The sequence below is a fragment of the Impatiens glandulifera genome, chromosome 6 (genome assembly GCF_907164915.1).
Source record: "Impatiens glandulifera chromosome 6, dImpGla2.1, whole genome shotgun sequence".
Lineage (NCBI taxonomy): Eukaryota > Viridiplantae > Streptophyta > Magnoliopsida > Ericales > Balsaminaceae > Impatiens > Impatiens glandulifera.
Genome location: NC_061867.1, coordinates 56,232,538 through 56,252,101, shown reverse-complemented (window position 1 = coordinate 56,252,101; position 19,564 = coordinate 56,232,538). Strand labels below are relative to the sequence as shown.

Below are 19,564 nucleotides of genomic sequence, written 5' to 3'. Positions count from 1 at the left end.
CCATGACACAGGGACCAGGGGCGAATAAGTGTTCTCTCGAGAAAGCGACTATTCAATCCATTTTACATGGAACATGGTCTAGGCGAACAAATATTCTCTTCCCAGCAAAAAAATTAAAATAAAAAAAAAACAAAAAAATTGAATGAATTAATTGACAGCGAATATTATATCGTTGCATGTCATTTTAAATTAATTAATAACATTTATTAAGTAAACGGAAATAAAAAAAAAAAAACTGGCCAGTAATTGAGGCGAAGATTTGTCGGTTGCTGCATGTCATCTTCATTAATTGAATTAATATTTATAAACCGAAATATAAAATCCATGTCATTTTGGTCTTTACATAGACGGGTAAGTGTCTTTACATGGTAGGCAAGCGGTATTCTCATGGGTGGGTTATGGGGGTTTTACATGAGGTTTTTATTAAAATTATTAAGCAAATATATCTTCGATCATGAGGGGTCTCCAGCCAAAAAAAATTAAATAAAAAAAAACAAAAATATAGCCAAGGATTGAAGCGAAGATTTGTTCGTTGCTTGCATGTCATCTTCAATAATTGAATTAATATTTAATAATGGAAATATAAAATCCATGTCATTTTGGTCTTCACATAGACGGATAAGTGTCTTTCCATGGCATGCAGAAGGTCTTCTCATGGGTGGGTTGGGGGGTTTACATGATGTTTTTATTAAAATTAATTGAAGTAAATATATCTTCGCTCCAGAGAGTCTCGAGCCAAAAAAAAATTAAATAACAAAATTAAATAAAAATAATTAAAAAAATATATAAATTAATTGAATTAATATTTAATAAGCGGAAATATAATTATTAAAATTTATTGAAGCAAATATATCTTCGCTCCTGAGGTTCTGAAGGCCAAAAAAATTAAATGTAAAAAAAATGAATGAATTAATTGAAGCGAATATCATATCGCTGCATGTGTTTTTTAATAAATTAAATTAAATTAAATAAATGTAAATATAAAATCCCTGTCAATTTGGTCTTTACATAGACGTGTAAGTGTATTTTCATGAACGGCAAGCGCTCTTCTCATGGGTGGGTATGGGGGGTTTACATGAGGGTCATGGCAACGGGCGTGTAGATCTTCGCTCCCATCGCATCTCACCCTTCCCTCTGACACGGTGCCTGAGCGAAGATATCTTATCAGGGTATCATATGAATATTATATAATTTCCTGGCGTTAACAGGCGCTGCCGTTAACGGCGTCTGGTGTGAACCCGGGCCGAAACCCGGATTCCGGATTCTCCCTCCCTCCGTCTCCTCCCCAGATTGATTTATTATTAAATTAATAATGCTGCAATCTGATTGGTCCGCCACAGGGGAACACAACAATCGGTAGCAGAAGATCTTAATTGCCATAAAATTACCTAACTTTAATTTTTTTTTTTTTTGTTATTTTTATTGTGAATATGAGAAAAACGAGAAATTTGATGAAATGACCCTAAAGATGGATGTATTTGACTTCGTGGTCACTCAATAATTTAAATTGCTCTTGTGGTCACTTTTATTTTTTTTTTGACGAAATTACAATTTTCGCGTAACGCGAAGAGAATTTTTTTTATATAAATTCTCAAAATTTTTTATTTTGTTATTTTATTTCTCTCTCTTTCCTTTCTTCTCTCTTCTCGCGACGGCGGCGGCGGAACCACGGCGGCGGAACCCTAAACAAAAATGTTATACAAATCGACGACGAAAACCGTTCTAATAACAAGTGATCAGATCGATTTATGTTCTTATTTTCATCTTCAAACCCTAAACCATGAGATTTTCTTATGTTCATCTTGGTTGTTCATTGTGGTTGTTCATCTTGTCAATGATGAAGTTGATGATGCTCTGATTCAGTTCCATTTCAGGGAAGATTCATTTAATTCTCGCGACTTCACATTTCGCGAAAGGCCTACACTTTTCGCGAAGCGGCACGGTTGGCACACGAAGCGACACAATCGTCACGCAAAGGCACATCGCGTTACGCGAAGTGACACAGAGTTGTACTTAGATTTGTGTAAAACCTCAAATTCTTAATAATACTACTCTGAATTTTTTATCACTCTTGCAAATATATGTATGAGAAAATTCTTAATAATACTGCCCTGAATTTTTGTCTGAATCACAACCTTGGGCTTCCTTGGTGTAGAAAAATTTGTTATATATTAAAGATATGGAGGCTATTAAAGATAAGGATGCCCTTTTACATTCCAAGGAGACTAGAAAACATAAAGTCTCATTCATTCCTATGGAAACGTGAACACCAACCAAGGGTCTGCCAATTATATATCATTAGTGTTGTCATTTATTATTTTAATCTTTCAATGAATGTAATTATATAAATAGTGTTGATGTAATATTTACGTATATAGAAAATATAATTTTTCCCTTCTATCATTATTCTATCTTCTCTAACTTGGTATCAGAGCAATCAACAGGGAAACCCCTCTTACATCGATCCCCTTCTCAAATGGCTCAAAATAATGCCTACTCTCTTCAACATACATCTATTATCAAACTCGACCAAAAGAACTTTGTTCTTTGGCGTTCTCAAGTTGTACCTGCTCTCAAAGGGTACGGATTCTTTGGATTTGTCAACGGAGATCTCCCAGCTCCTATTAAAACCGCAGAAACATCGACTTCCACTGAGCTTCAGGCCTGGGAACAATAAGATCAACGTTTGTTAAGTTGGCTCCTCGGAACACTATCTGAATCAGTGTTTGCACAGGTCGCAGGTGAAAACTGTATTTCATCTCAATACCTCTGGGAAACACTTGAGCGACGTTTCGCTACTCAATCCAAAGCTAGACTAATGCAGCTCCGTCTTCAACTTCAAACTATCAAAAAAGGAGAATCATCCATGGAGTCTTATCTCCAAGCTATCAAGGTCATAACTGATAACCTTGCGGCTGATGGGCAGAAAGTTGCAGACGAAGATCTTATTCTCTACGTTCTTGGCGGCCTTGGACCCGAGTATGAATCTCTTCTAGTCGCAGTTACTACACGTCCAGATTCTATTAATGTCGACGGTCTTTCTGGATTACTTCTCACACATGAAATCAGACTTGAGTCTCTCTATGCCAACTCGCCAACTGCTAATGTTGTATATAGCCGTCGCGGAACTTCAGCGACTACGAATCATAAGGATAAAGGTGTATTTTCTCCCTCTTTTGGATCTGCTACTCGTCCATCGACACTAGGTGGCTCTTTTCACTCACAACAGAGTGCCTCTACTACATCTTCTATTTTAGGCCAGCCATCAAATTTCTTTAATTCAAGGACTGGCTCATCTCGCCCTCATCGTCCCTATCGTGGTCCTCAAAATCAAAATAGGCCTAAATGTCAAACATGTGGTCGTTTTGGACATCTCTCTAATATGTGTCGTTCTGGTTTAATTTGTCAACTTTGTAATATTCCAGGACATTCTGTAGGAACTTGTCGACGCAGATTCGACCGGAATTTTTGTTCATCTTCCTCATCGGCAGCTATGATGGCAACTCCATCTATTGTATCTGACTCAGCTTGGTACCCTGATTCTGGAGCAACTGATCATTTGACCGCTAACTTGGACAATCTCTCCATTCATTCTCCTTACAATGGTGAGCAACAAATTCTAGTTGGGAATGGAAATGGGCTAAATATTTCTAATATTGGACATTCGTCATTTACTGGTACGCACAGATCTATGCATCTTAAAAATATTTTGCATGTTCCCATGATTACGAAGAACTTGCTTAGTGTGGCTCGATTTACAGCCGACAATAATGTATTCTTTGAATTTTATCCAACCTTTTGTGTTGTGAAGGATCAGGTCACGAAGAAGGAAATTCTTCGAGGAACCTTGCATAATGGATTATATCGACTACTCAGTCCAAAGAGTGCACCCAAACAAGCATTTATTAGTTCTCGATCAACTGCATCAGTTTGGCACTCTCGATTGGGTCACCCGTCTCCTGCAACTTCTACTTATGTTATGTCTCATTTTAAGTTACCTTTATTGGGTAATATGCATACTGAATTTTGTGATGCTTGTCAATTTGGGAAAGCTCATAAACTTCCTTTTGTGTCATCCAAAACGTGCTCTTCTGCACCTTTAGAGCTTATTCACTCAGATGTTTGGGGACCTGCTCCAATTTTTTCTTCTAATGGTTTTCGGTACTTTGTTATTTTTATTGATGATTATAGTCGATTTACTTGGCTCTATCCGCTTAAACGCAAATCTGATGTGTTGACAGTATTTATTCAATTTAAAGCATTAGTTGAAAACCAATTCAGTAAAAAGATAAAAACTCTACAAACTGATGGGGGAGGCGAATATCGTACTTTTGGACATATTACCTCTCTTAATGGTATACATCATAGACTCACATGCCCTTATACAAGCGAGCAAAATGGGGTAGCCGAGCGGAAAATTCGTCATCTTACTGAAACATCTATTACTCTACTTGCTCATGCATCTATGCCCCTTTATTTTTGGGATGAAGCCTTCTCCACAGGTACCTATCTTATTAATCGATTACCTACTCTTGTCTTGGGTAATCGATCTCCCTATGAAGTATTGTTCAATCAAACTCCCAATTACAACTTTTTGCGCACTTTTGGATGCCATTGTTATCCTCTTATTCGAGCTTACAACAAGCACAAACTTGACTTTCGATCCCAAAAGTGCTTATTTTTGGGCTATAGTCTCTCACATAAAGGCTATCGATGTTTTCACATCCCCACGGGACGCATGTTTATTTCACGCCATGTCATTTTTGATGAAACCACATTTCCTTATAACTCATCATCTCCCCCACAAAACCCACAGCCTATATATACATCATCAACAACAAATCATCATTCTTTATTACCTATCACATCTACTATCCCTAGTCCACCTGAACACACTAGTCCACCTGAAACCACATCACCCCTCTTCATCACCTCCACCTTCACCTAACCCAGTGGTTCACCCACTTCATCATCTCCACCTTCACCTAACCCAAGCGGTTCACCCTCTTCATCACCTCCACCTTCACCTAACCCAAGTAGTTCACCCTCTACTTCAAATATTTCATCACCCACTCCATATTCTTCACCACCTACTACCCCCTCACCCATCATCAATCAACGCCATACTCCAATTCTCAAAGCCCCTGCTTGCTCCAATCATCCTATGCGTACTCGTGCCAAGTCCCGTCTCCCTTTTTCTTCCGCCCTTCTCACAGCCATCACCCCTGAGCCGACATGCTTCTCCTCTGCCAATAAAGATCCATCTTGGCGTTCAGCCATGACCTCCGAATATAATGCTCTTATTCAGAATCAGACATGGTCTCTAGTTCCTCCTAACTCTGGACAAAATATTGTGGGTTGCAAATGGGTTTACAAACTCAAACGAAAAGCGGATGGCTCAATTGAGCGTCATAAAGCTCGTCTTGTGGCGAAAGTCTTTCATCAACAACTTGGTGTTGACTATGTTGAGACTTTTAGTCCAGTTATTAAGCCAACAACCATAAGGACCATTCTTGCACTTGCTGTGTCCCGAAATTGGCCTATTCACCAACTTGATGTTAGCAACGCATTTCTTCATGGAAAATTACACAATGAGGTATATATGACTCAACCTCCTGGTTTTGTTCATCCTGAATTCCCTAATCACGTGTGTCAGCTCCATAAAGCTCTATATGGTCTAAAACAAGCACCTCGTGAATGGTACTCTACACTACGATCCTCACTCTTGTCGCTTGGATTCTTTGAAGTTAAGTCTGACTCCTCCTTATTCCTCTATCATACATCTACAATCACTGCATATATCCTTGTGTACGTAGATGACATTATCTTTACGGGAAACTCAGCCTCACATATGTCTACAATCATTTCTCGCCTACAAGACAACTTCCCACTTAAAGACCTTGGACAACTCCATTATTTTCTCGGTGTTGAAGCTTCTCGCTCATCTGATGGGCTCTTTCTGAGTCAGTCACAATATATTCATAACCTTCTTATTAAGGCTGACATGCAATACTCCAAACCACTTAATTCTCCCGTCTCTACTGGTTCTTCACTTTCTAGATATGATGGTGATCCTCTTTCTGATCCCTTCTTATACAGAAGTATTGTGGGAGCTCTACAATATTTAACTCTCACTCGTCCCGAATTAGCATTTGCGGTCAATCGTGCTTGTCAATTCATGCACGCTCCAACATCCACCCATTGGGTTGCAGTCAAACGTATATTACGATATCTTCGTCATACTCCACACCATGGGCTTGTCTTTCGTCCATCGGCATCCCTCACCCTTGAGGCCTATTCTGATGCTGATTGGGCAGGTTGTCCTGATGATCGTCGATCCACTACAGGATATTGTATCTTTCTAGGTGATAACCTCGTCTCGTGGAACTCCAAAAAGCAACATGTTGTTGCTCGATCAAGTACTGAATCTGAATTTCGAGCCTTAGCTCATGCCACTGCCGAACTTTGCTGGCTTCAATCTCTTTTGAGTGAATTACGAATTTCATCAATCCATCCACCGACTTTGTGGTGTGATAATATCGGCGCAACATTTCTCTCTGCAAATCCAGTGTTTCACGCTCGTACAAAACATATTGAGATTGATTTCCACTTTGTTAGGGAGAAAGTGGCTCAAAAATCTTTACTTATTCAGTATGTCCCGACTCATGATCAAATTGCTGACATATTTACAAAAGGATTGTCATCACCTCGGTTCACTTTTCTCCGTGACAAGCTCACGGTGTGTGCCTCCCCGTTTCGCTTGCGGGAGGGTATTAAAGATATGGAGACTATTAAAGATAAGGATACCCTTTTACATTCCAAGGAGACTAGAAAATATAAAGTCTCATTCATTCCTATGGAAACGTCAACACCAACCAAGGGTCTGCCAATTATATATCATTAGTGTTGTCATTTATTATTTTAATCTTTCAATGAATGTAATTATATAAATAGTGTTGATGTAATATTTACCTATATAGAAAATATAATTTTACACTTCTATCATTATTCTATCTTCTCTAACTTTATAGAAGTTCATTCAATTTTTCTTACCAGAGGTAAAGATAAAGAAATCTTCCATTCAAAGTGGTCAATAAAAGTGATTTCTTGATTGACGTGAGATTAAAGATAAAGAGATATTCCATTCAAAATGGTCAATAACAAACAAGTCTATGTAAAATCAGTATATTCTCTATAAATGGTATCCAAGATCTGGTTCATAAAGAAAATCTTCTTATTTTTCTCAATTGCATGACCATTTAATAAAAAAATCAAGTGTTTTAAACTCAACTTTTCACTCAGATTTCTAATCAACTAAGGCTTTAGCTTACAAACACAAATATCATCTTTAATCAAACTTGCATTCATTACTCACACCGCATACTAAGAAATAAGTATACCCACACCAGTAGGAATCAAATTTGATGTTTTACACAAATATAAGTACAACACTGTGCCGCTTCGCGTAACACGATGTGCCTTCGCGTGACGACTGTGCTGCTTCGTGTGTCGACCGTGCCGCTTCGCGTGCCGGTCGTGCCGCTTCGCGTGCCGGTCGTGCCGCTTTGCAAAACGTGAAGGCCCTTCACGAAACGTGAAGTCGCGAGAATCAAATGAATTTTCCCTGAAATGGAACTGAATTAGAGCATAACTTCATCAAGATGAACAACCACGATGAACAACCAAGATGAACATAAGAAAATCTCATGCTTTAGGGTTTGAAAATGAAAATAAGAACATAAATCGATTCAATCACCTGATATTAAAACGGTTTTCGTCGTCGATCTGTATAATATGTTTGTTTAGGGTTCTGTCGCCGCCGTCGCGAGAAGAGAGAAGAGAGGGAAGAGAGAGAAAAAAATAATAAAATGAAAAAAATTGAGAATTTATATCGGATTACGTTACGCGAAAAGGGTAAATTCGTTCAAAAAAATAAAAGTGACCACGAGAGCAATTTAAATTATCGGGTGACCACAAGGTCAAATACCTCAATCTTTAAGGTCATTTCGTCAAATTTCCCGAGAAAAATTGAATTAAGCCAAAATAAAATAAATGTACATGTGTAGTATGAGGAGTTGTTATTGATTCTCATGGATTTCGAGAATGTGGAGTTTTCAAGTGTTGAATGAGAATTTGTGCTCTGAATTTCTATATCTTTTATAATAATAATAATAGTTGACACAATCTTTTGATTCTATTTTAGTAGTTTATTAAAATTATGAATGAAAATGGGTACTTGTGGTACCCAGTCGAATTCGGGTATTTGGTGTCAACCCACAATCCGACCCAAGTATTCATTTACTCTGACATATATATCCAAATTAACCACAGCTCTCGACCCGGCAATCCAGACACTTTAAAAATTAAGCATCATTATATATATAAATAACAGAATATTATTTCTCTATCCATTCTTCAAATTTAATCTCTATTTTTTTTTTCTTTCTAATTTTCATTATATTTTTCTACACTCTAGTTTATCTTTTTAAAGATTTACAAAAACAAGTATGTAGGTAAGTAATATTTTATTTTTTATTTTTAACATTTCAATTTCACTATTTTTAAAATCATTTATTAAAGTTGTGTTTTTAATTTTCAATCTTTATAATTTTATAATTTTTTTAATCTGGTAATGGGGACCTATCGAGGATCGGATACCCGACAAATTAGGGATGTGATAGAAATAAAGATATATACATGTCGAGATCAAGTAGTGAAATGAAATCAGGTTCGGGGATGTGTATTTCACTACCCGTCGGATAAGGTACCCGCTGTCATCCCTAATTCAAATATTAGATAGAGATAAAAGTGATATATATATATATATATATTAAAAATATATTTCATCATCTAATTAATCATGAAGATGATAACCCAATGGTGAAAAAACTCAAAAAAAAAACAATAAAGTCCAAATATGACATCATTTGTCATAAGTTATTTATTATCAACTTAAACATCATAAAAAATCACTTAACATATGTGATAAACAAGAGAGTAATAACTCAAAAACTAAGTAAACATCAATTTCAACACGAATCAAACTAGTGAGCCAGTAGATTCTAATCCGACTTCTCTACTGATTCGTTTGTCTCATCTTTTTCGGCCGTAGTTAATATACGAATGAAGTTTATACGCTTTCATGTCTGCACATGATTTAGTCGCCCTGTTTTCCTTGACTTTTTACGTTAAAATGCGTTTCACAAGCTCGTCAATGAATTATGTCGACGCATTCAGATTACGCCTCGTATCAAGTTTGTTAACCGTCGTCATTTGTGTTATAAATTCATTCTTTTACGTTTAAATTTTAAATAAATTAAGGCTCTATTTCCTAAACAACCTAATTTTAAAAAAGATAAGAAAAATACTGTAGACCCTATGTGTTTCTCTTTTACAAGGACCAATGACTCCAAACAAAAACAAAAGAAAAGCATCTCTTTTATGAATGAATGATTAATTAATTATATGCTGATATATAATCTTTTCTATCTACCAATTAATTAATTATGTAATTGTTGTGGCTACAAGATGTGTATGGCTGCAAAGTAAGTCTATGATTGAGAGCATCGCTAAAGCTGGCAAGAGCCCGGTTGTGTTGGTTTTGTTTTGTGGAGTGAATGATATATCTTTTGCTAAAGTGAATCCAAAGATTGGTGTTATTATATGGGCTGGCTATCCTGGTGAGGCTGGTGGGATTGCTATTGATGAGATACTCCTTGGTGATCACAATCCAGGTACTTTTTTATTATTATTATTATTAACAATTCTTTCTTTTATACAGAAAATACATTGATTTGTCTCTTTGAATAATGAAAGGGTTTAGCAATTGCAGCTAGTGTCATAAATATACAATGGGTTTGTGTAAGAAGTTAAAGAAGCGGAGGAAGAAAAAGTAGGGCGAATTAGCTTATTGGAGCAAATAATAAGATATGATGGAAAAAACTTTAAACTGACCATTACAATTAGTGAATAAGATCACGTGTATGGATCAAAAGTGTACCTTCATAAATGCGTGAGAGTTCTTTGTAATTTGATGTCGTCAACCCACTGATCGAATTCAAAATCAAATTATTCATATTCAATTAGACCACTAAGGCACTAACAAAGACCAGACACACCATCGACAGGAAGTGCTTAGGGAATATAGGTTATAATTTTGGAAGTGCTTAGGAATATAGGTTAATAAAAAATGTTATTAAAAATATTATGCAATATTATAGTATATATTATTAATTAAAATATTATATTTAATTTGATTAATTATTAATATAAAATATTTTAATAAAAAATGTTACTAAAAATATTATATGTAATGTTATAGTATATATTATTAAGTAAAATATTATATTTAATTTGATTAATTATTAATATATAATATTTTATTTATAAATAAATAAATTGAATCATTCAACTATTTTTTTTTTTAATTTTTTTTATATATAGTTAATATATATATATATATATATATATATATATATATATATATATATATATATATATATATATATATATATATATATATATATATATATAATATAATAAAATATTAAATGTTTATATTTTATTAAATTAAGATACATTTCAATATTTTATATATTTTAAATAATTATAATATAAAAATAATAATATTTTATATTTTTAATTAAATAAAATATATTAATAAAAAATTAAAAATATGATCACAATGTAACGGGAATTTGGATCATAAAGAAAAAAATACGATTCGTGGAGCATACCACTCTTCTGAGCCCCATTTTTTTTGTTTCCCCTCCACAATATTGTCTTCTGAACTGCTCTCGGAATCAGTACAACTCCTTGATGCCCTTGCATATTAGAAGAACAAAATCAGTAAAATCATATATATCCATTGAATGCCATTATTGTGAAATATAATTTTTTACAGGATGAAAAGTTCCCTATAATTACCCCATTTCTCACAAATAACATATAGTCATCCCAACAAAATCATACAGTATATGTATGCAAGAAAAAAGCAAATAGATCCACACAAGATGAAATGCAATTAGGAGACCAATTTGAAATAACATATCCAAAAGGCAATCAAATTTGTAATGAATAACTATAATAATAAATAGATGTTGGAGGGACGCTAAGGGAAATCAAAGTCAGTCGCTAAATACAATGAGAGTCATAAGACTATTGAAGTATTCAGAGATTCGGAATAGCTGACCAAGACCAAAAAGATAATATTCCAATGAAAACTTAGTGTCCAAAGTCCAAACACACTCAAAAAGAAGTGTATATTCTTCATTGTCCCAGCCACTTTTGGACAAAAGATTCTTTACAGGCTTACTCTCTCACTTACAATATGGAGGCCATTGAGGTTCCTATATAACATCTGTAGTGCCTATATTCTTCAGAAAACACAAAACATCTCTTCTAATAAAAACTATAATTCAATAATACTTAAAAGTATTCATAGATAACAAAATAATCTGCAAATGCCACAATGTATATCCGTTATAACTGATAACAAAGTGCACAATTGTTCAGATTATATATAAACTAAGCAACCATTAATTAAGTTGAAGCACAGAATACAACAATGGAAAAAGGAAACCTACTGTTCTCTAGATAATAGTGATTGAGAGGAAAATATAAATAATTGTCTATATAACCATCTAGGCTAGCGAGGGGACCAGATAAGGTAAATTTAAACAGGGAGAAATACCTGGAAATTTCTCTCCATAAATGCTTTCTCCAAAGCTACCTACAAATATTATAAAACAAATCAGGGGTAAATTACCACAACCTATAAGCCCAAATGATTAAATTCATGAATACAGAACAGACCAAGGAGAATCTAGACTTAAAAAGGACAATTAATAGAAGTGGGATAAAAATAAATGAGACAAAATGAACATCAAAGACTAACAAGGATCTAAGCAGACAACACACCACGTCTCATAAAAGAAACCTTCAAATGATAACCTTGAAAATTGAAAGAATTAAAGTACTTGAGAGATAAATACATACCATCTCTTTTAACAAAATCTCCACCCTGAGAAAATAGATAAAAGGAATTAGTGTTACTTTTACGGCGACAATATGTATATAATTCTCAGGAGATCCAGAAAGTCTAGCAAATTTTGGGTAGATAATTTAGTAAGTATAACCTTAAAACTATATCACAAGAAAAAACAGTCACCATCATCTTCCCTGTATCCTACAGTATAAAAACGGATAGCTGACTAAAAGCCAAAACCAAATGCTAAGAGATGTTTAAAAAGGTGGGAAAACCATTGACCATAATCAAACTTTAAAGAAGTATGCATAACAAGTCAGTGAGTTAATACAAACCTGTGTCATTGACCCCTTAACTATTCGATGGAAAAAGGAACCCTTGTAGTGTAGAGGCTTTCCACTCTTCTTACCAATTCCTTTCTCCTCTATGAAAATATAAATCATAAAAGAATGAGAAATCTATGGAAAAATCAGCTATTCAATGTAATACACTAAAACTTGGTTTTTTGACATTGACCACTCATGTTCAAGTAATGTGCAAATCTTGCTAGTTTGTATTCTTTTAACTAGCTAGACATAGACTCAACTTTAGAAATTCCTACACCAAGGAAAATTTAATCTCAAAGAAACAACTACTATAAGAAGAGCATAAAATTGGTCACTAATTTGAGAGTCTCAGAAAAAAAAAAAAAAAAAAAAAAAAACTAAAGAGATCAATTTAGTTGAAGATTTGAACAATTACAAAAACTTTGAATTGAATAGTTAGTTGGTGATAATGATTTTCAGTGATTAATAAAGTGCATTCTTATCAATTTTCATGATGCATATCTTCAAAGGACGATGTTCCTCGACAAATGATCTCTTGACACCATCCCATGTCTGGTTGAGTTGATGATTTGTTTATTTCTATAAATTTGGGATGAAGGGCTTCTCTTTTTCTCTCATAACTTTTTTTCTCACACCATATATTATGACCTTCGAAGTTACTCATTTGTTCATACAAGTTTCTAATATTTCAAAAATATACATTTTAAATGCATACACCAAATAAAGGAATATATATTAAAATTATGGATATAAAGACCTGAAGTCTATTATTCACAAATACTAAAGATGCCAAAAATATACGGTTTTAGTAGGCAACGACATAGACTGATTCATATATTAATGCATTATAGAGATAACTCTAAGTTTAGTGGTATTAGGAGGAAGATATTGTGAGCTAACTAGTTAAAGTATGATTTACTTATCCAGAAAACAATAGGGGTGGTGAATGGTTTGTCCAGGTTTACATGTCTACATATTATATACTCCCTCCCCTTGCCACAAATATTATACGCCCACTAATTGAAACCTCCACTGACAACATCTTCCTAAACATATGTGAAAGGCTATATATATGTATGTATAGCTTTCAACTGATTAAGTAGCGATTTTTACCAGTACATAAGGCATGAAAGTTTTCTGCAGTCTTTGGAACCGTGTCATGAAAAAGCTGCAAGAACAAAGAAACTAGTTCATTTTACGGTATAACAACATTACTTTTTTTTTATTTAAAGGGAAACATAACAATACCTCAAATATCATTCTTTCAGCAGGATCACCATCAATACACACATCTAAAAAAACCAGAGGATTCTTCTTGCTCATTTTATCTGTACTGAAAGTGTAGCTTCAATGTAACATATAGGTTGAACTGATTGGGAAAGAGAGAGAGAGAAAACATTCATATTAGTAGAACTATTAACATTAAATATGAAATGTAGAAAATTAAATCAAACAAAAACGAATAGAGAGTAGAAGAAATTTGATTATATGATATCCAAGCTTCCACAGTAATCATATAATAAAAATCCATTGTTTGTCAACATCTACTAATAACCTTCTTCAAATAAAGAAGTAATTCAACCATATAACAAGAAATCTCGTAAGTAAAATCATCAACAAGATGTCCAAACGTGCACACATTCATATCTCAGGCATAAGTTGATCTAACACTTATAATCGTCCAACGATGAACTAGTTGATAAAAGAATAACCAAATGCCTAATTTAACAGAGAAAGTCAAAATCAACCATATCCTCAAAGAATTTCCAAGTCAACTACAAGCCACAACCATAAAACAAGCTCCAATAAGATGAATTCACGTAGTTGATTGTTCGGTTTACAATAACACACTAAGAATTATGCCTACAACGAAGAGATTATTTTTTAGTTGAATCAGTTAAATAGCACGTCTAGAGATTGCAAAGTGAATCAATAACAAAATCAGTAGCTTAAATCAAAAAATGACCGTCATAGAATGAAACAACGACCGAATAAGATCAATAACAACTCATCTAACACAATATGACAACTAAAAACGGTAATGGCTTGAGAACCTGATGTAATTCAACATTGAACCAAAGCGGTTTAATTACATTAGTTCGTAATTCAACCCATCAATGATCACGAATATCAATATAATTAAATGACATAGATCATAGTACGGATGTGTAGCATAGAAATGACATCCAGTGTGATCCATCATGTCAACTTCTAACTGGTCCCTAATGAGATCAAAATTTTCTATAAACAGAGTGTAACAAAATTCTTTATTATCCATAAACTGCAGTAATCAATAAGTCTTTATAACATACATATATATAGAAACAAACTCCCACTAAATCTGAATATCTTCAAATAACATAACACCCATTTGAGCAGTATGCTCCAAAAAGACCTTGGGTGGTAATCCCTTAGTTAGCGGATCCGCAACCATAGAGTTTGTACCAATATGTTCTATATATAAATGACCACTCTGAACTCTTTCTTTAACAACTAGGAACTTGATGTCAATGTGCTTTGACTTAGTTGAACTCCTATAGTTGTTCGAATACATGACTGCTGAGATTTATTGTCACAGAATAACTTTAGTGGTCTTTCAATTCCTTTCACAATCTTTAGCCCAGTGACAAAATTCCGCAGCCACATTCCATGATTGGATGCCTCATGACATGCTATAAATTCAGCGGCCATAGTGGAAGAAGCAATGAGTGTTTGTTTAACACTTTTCCATGAGATTGCTCCTCCAGCAAGCATGAAGATATAACCTGAAGTGGATCTCCGACTGTCTTGGCATCCAGCAAAATCTGAATCTGAATATCCAACGATCTCCAGTTGGTCCGATTTCTTATATGTGAGCATGTAGCCTTTAGTTCTTTTCAAATAACGCATAACCCGCTTGACTGCTACCCAGTGATCCATACCAGGGTTACTCAGATATCTGCCTAACATTCTGACAATGTATGCCAAATCTGGTCGAGTACAGACTTGTGCATACATCAAACTTCCTACTGCAGATGCATAAGGAATTTTCTGCATTTCTTTAACTTCAAGATCATTCTTAGGACATTGTTGAAGACAAAATTTGTCTCCTTTAACAACGGGGGTGTTTCCTGATTTACAATCTTGCATGCCATATCTCTTTAGTACATTTTCAATGTAACTCTTTTGTGACAATCCAAGTATACCTCGAGAACGATCTCGATGTATCTGAATTCCTAATACAAAAGAGGCATCACCAAGATCTTTCATTTCAAACTTAGTTGAAAGAAATCTTTTAGTTTCATGCAGTAAGCCTGTATCATTGCTAGCGAGCAATATATCATCAACATATAAAATCAGAAAAATATGTCTGCTCCCACTAAATTTGTGGTATACACAATCATCAATTAAATTACTCTCAAAACCAAACGAGATAATAATTTCATGAAATTTGTGATACCATTGACGAGAAGCTTGCTTGAGACCATATATGGATTTCTTTAGTTTACAAACCATTTTATTTGGATCTCCCATCACAAAATTTTCTAGTTGGTTCATAAAAATTGTTTCATCAATGTTTCCATTTAGAAACGCAGTCTTAACATCCATTTGGTGTAGTTCAAGATCAAAATGCGCCACTAATGCCATGATCGTCCTAAAAGAGTCCTTTGTCGAAACAGGGGAAAATGTTTCTGTAAAATCAATACCTTCCCTCTGAGTGAAACCCTTTGCAACAAGACATGCCTTATATCTTTCTACATCACCCTTTGAATCCTTTTTGGTTTTAAATATCCATTTACAACCAATAGGTTTCGCACCTTCAGGTAATGAGACTAGATCCCAAACGTCATTGTCTTCCATAAACTTAATTTCTTCATTCATGGCAATAATCCATTTATGAGAATTAGAACTATGCATTGCTTGATGTAAGTTGATAGGATCATCTTCCATCATTTCAACGCTATCCTCATGTTCTTGAAGAAATACAATATAGTCATCTGAAATAGCATTTCTCCTTTCTCTCGTGGATCTCCGTAATGGCATTTGTTCTTGAGGTTGTTGAGTTTGTTCTTCAGGAATGTTTACCCCGTTTTCAATGGGAAGATTTGTATTATTGTCTTGAAGTTCTGGAATTTCTTCTTGATTAATATCATAAATAAATTCATGATTATCATCAGTAGCAATTATAGGAATTTGAACAAATTCCTCTTCAAATACAAATTCCTTAGTATTTCTCCCCTCAAACTCAATATCCTCAAAGAACACTGCATTTCCCGTCTCAAAAATAGTTCTGTTCGTGGGAACAAAAAACTTATAACCCTTGATTTCTCAGAATATCCAATAAAGTAACAACTAACTGTTTTGGAGTCCAATTTCTTTTCATGAGGCTTATAAGGCTTTGCTTCTGCTGGACATCCCCAAATATGAAAATGCTTTAGGACTGGCTTTTTACCGGTCCAAAGCTCATAAGGAGTTTTAGTTGTTGCTTTAGTTGGAACTCTATTGAGAATATATGCTGCAGTCTTTATTGCTTCTCCCCAGAGAGATTCCGGTAAAGTAGAATGAGAAATCATGCTTCTTACCATATCTTTAAGAGTTCTGTTTCGTCTCTCAGATACACCGTTCATGCGAGGAGAACCTGGCATAGTGTATTGAGGTACAATTCCACATTCCTCTAGGAATTTAGCAAATGGTCCTGGACGTTGTTCTCCTGATCCATCATATCGACCATAGTATTCACCACCACGGTCAGATCTGATAGCTTTAATTCTTTTACCAAGCTGATTTTCTACTTCAGCTTTGTATGCCTTAAACACGTCCAGTGCTTGGGACTTCTCACTAATGAGATAAAGGTAGCCATATCTTGAATAATCATCTATGAACAAAATAAAATATCGTTGACCATTCCAAGAAGCCGTAGGAAATGGCCCACAAATATCAGTATGAATGAGTTCTAAGACGTCTGTAGTTCTGTTGGCACCCAATTTTCTTACGTTTGTTTGCTTTCCCTTAATACATCCAATACAAACCTCAAAATTGGAAAAATCAAGAGAATCAAGAATTCCATCATTTACAAGCCTTTCAATTCTGTGTTTAGATATATGACCTAAACGCTAGTGCCAAATTGATGCAGAATTTTTAGTTGTTAATTTTCTTTTAGTACCGCGATTACTTGTATGCAAAGTTTCATTATATGAGGCAATTGTATCAAGTAAATATAGATTATTATAAACTGACAAAGAACCATTTGCAATAATATTTGAATTTAAAGAAAGACTAAACTGACCATTTCCAAATGAACAATAATAGTCAAATTTGTCCAAAACAGAAATAGAAACCAAATTCCGTCTAAAAGACGGTACAACAAAAGTGTCTTTCAAATCCAAATAAAAACCAGTTCTTAATAATAATCTAAAATTCCCAATAGCCTCAACTTCAACTGATTTTCCATTGCCCACAAAAATGAATCTTTCATCATCACTTGGCTTTCGGCAGCTCAGGCAACCCTGCATAGAAACACTAATGTGAGTAGTAGCACCAGAATCTACCCACCAAGTGTGACTCGGTACTAAAGTTAAATTAACCTCAGAGCAAACTAAAGTAAGAGATTCACCTTTCTTTGCACGCCATGCGTGATATTTAGTGCAGTCCCTCTTCAAGTGTGTGGATTGCCGACAAAAGAAACAACTAAATTCCTCATTTTTTTTAGTTTGTTGTTTCTTTTGCACGGGACCACCTGCAGCTTCTTTAGGGTTCTTCCTTTTATTCTTTTTATCTCTGAAATTACTTCTTGAAGCCAAATGAGCACTTTCAGTCCGATCTTGCTTCAATCTCTCTTCTTCTTGCACACAATATGAAATTAACTCATTAAGAGTCCATTTCTCCTTCTGACAGTTATAACTGACCTTAAACTGATTAAATTGTGCAGGAAGAGAGATCAAAACCAAATGCACGAGCAATTCATCAAAAAGCTCTAACTTTAGTGCTTTTAGTTTTGAAGCAAGGTGAGACATTTCCATTATGTACTCCCTTTATGTTTCCTTTTCCCTTATACTTCATTGAGGTCAAACTCGCAAGAAGCGTGCTTGTTTCAGCCTTATCGTTTTTTGCAAAACGTTTCTCAATTTCCTCAATGAATTCCTTAGCATTAGTGACTTCAGAGATATCACCCCTAAACGTTTCTGGAATTCCTCGCTTAATGATCATTAGACACATGCGATTTGATCTTTCCCATTTTTCAAGGTCCTGTTTTTCAACAAGGGAACCTTGATCCGTAATAATGGGTCGATCAATCCGAAACGCAAGATCTAGATCCAAACACCCGAGGATAATCAAAACATTATCCTTCCAATCCTTAAAGTTATTTCCATTCAGTATAGGAATAGAATTGACATTGGCAGATATTGTAGATGCGGAAGCATTAACTGAAATTAAACAAAAAATACTATGAACACATTTTTCACATCTTGATTAATAAATTCACATTGAGATTTTTCCATCAACAAAAAAAATATCTAGCACAACATTAATATTTAGTCTTTGGACAGAAATATTAACTTGTAAGTGATATTTTGTGCAATGATCAAATACTGACAATAAATCCTGTGAAACAATGATTCTATCTTTGGATTGAATTATTGTTCACATGGAACCGAATAATCGTCACATATTCATCATCACAGGTACTTCTGTAATTCGGCCCGACAATATTAATCTATCTTTGGACTGATATAATATCCGCATGAATTACAGACGTACTTATCATTTAAAATCTATATACCGAATCAACATTCACAAGATAGATTACTTTGGTAATATGTTGTTTCAATTGATTAGTTAGAATAATAAACTCCTTAAATCTCAAAAGTCGAATTTATTAATTAAATTCTTAATTCCTTAAATTCTTAATTATTTTCTTAATATTATTTTATTTACGTCATAATAGTATGAAAGAGATTTATAACCCATAATAGTATGAAAGAGATATATAACCCGTATATATATTTTAAATATAATTCTTTTAAAAAAATATATAATTCTTTAATTATATTTTTTTTATGTTCCAAATAAATAAATATATATCACATAATAATTAACTATTTTATATATATTCAATAATATATATCGGTTACAGTTTTCTGTAAATACATATATTTAATAATATATCGGTTACAGTTTTCTGTAAATACATATATTTAATTATAGGTTATGTGATTTATGTATAATAAAATCTTTATTTATTAAATAAATAATTAAATTTTTTTTGAACTTT

At 34.1% G+C, this 19,564-nt stretch overlaps 1 protein-coding gene across 1 annotated transcript; it reads right to left on the bottom strand.

The window, feature by feature from the left end:
- Nucleotides 1-11,629: 11,629 nt before the first annotated feature.
- On the bottom strand, nt 11,630-13,717 carry LOC124942724 (peptidyl-prolyl cis-trans isomerase CYP95-like). Its single transcript, XM_047483277.1, has 5 exons — nt 13,561-13,717; nt 13,426-13,480; nt 12,322-12,410; nt 11,998-12,022; nt 11,630-11,731 (listed from the first exon to the last, which is right to left on the bottom strand). Exons 1-5 carry the CDS (start codon nt 13,633-13,635, stop codon nt 11,643-11,645), a joined length of 333 nt encoding a protein of 110 aa, XP_047339233.1. The 5' UTR covers nt 13,636-13,717; the 3' UTR covers nt 11,630-11,642.
- Nucleotides 13,718-19,564: the final 5,847 nt, after the last annotated feature.

Bases quoted from the DNA above. Each gene is read 5' to 3' on its own strand.
- LOC124942724 (XM_047483277.1), bottom strand. From the start codon at position 13,635: ATGAGCAAGAAGAATCCTCTGGTTTTTTTAGATGTGTGTATTGATGGT. The intron at 12,411-13,425 runs GTAAAAATCGCT...ATATTTTCATAG, and splicing joins CTTTCATGCCTTATGTACTG to AGGAGAAAGGAATTGGTAAG. The intron at 12,023-12,321 runs GTTTGTATTAAC...CTATTTTCTCAG, and splicing joins TTAAGGGGTCAATGACACAG to GGTGGAGATTTTGTTAAAAG.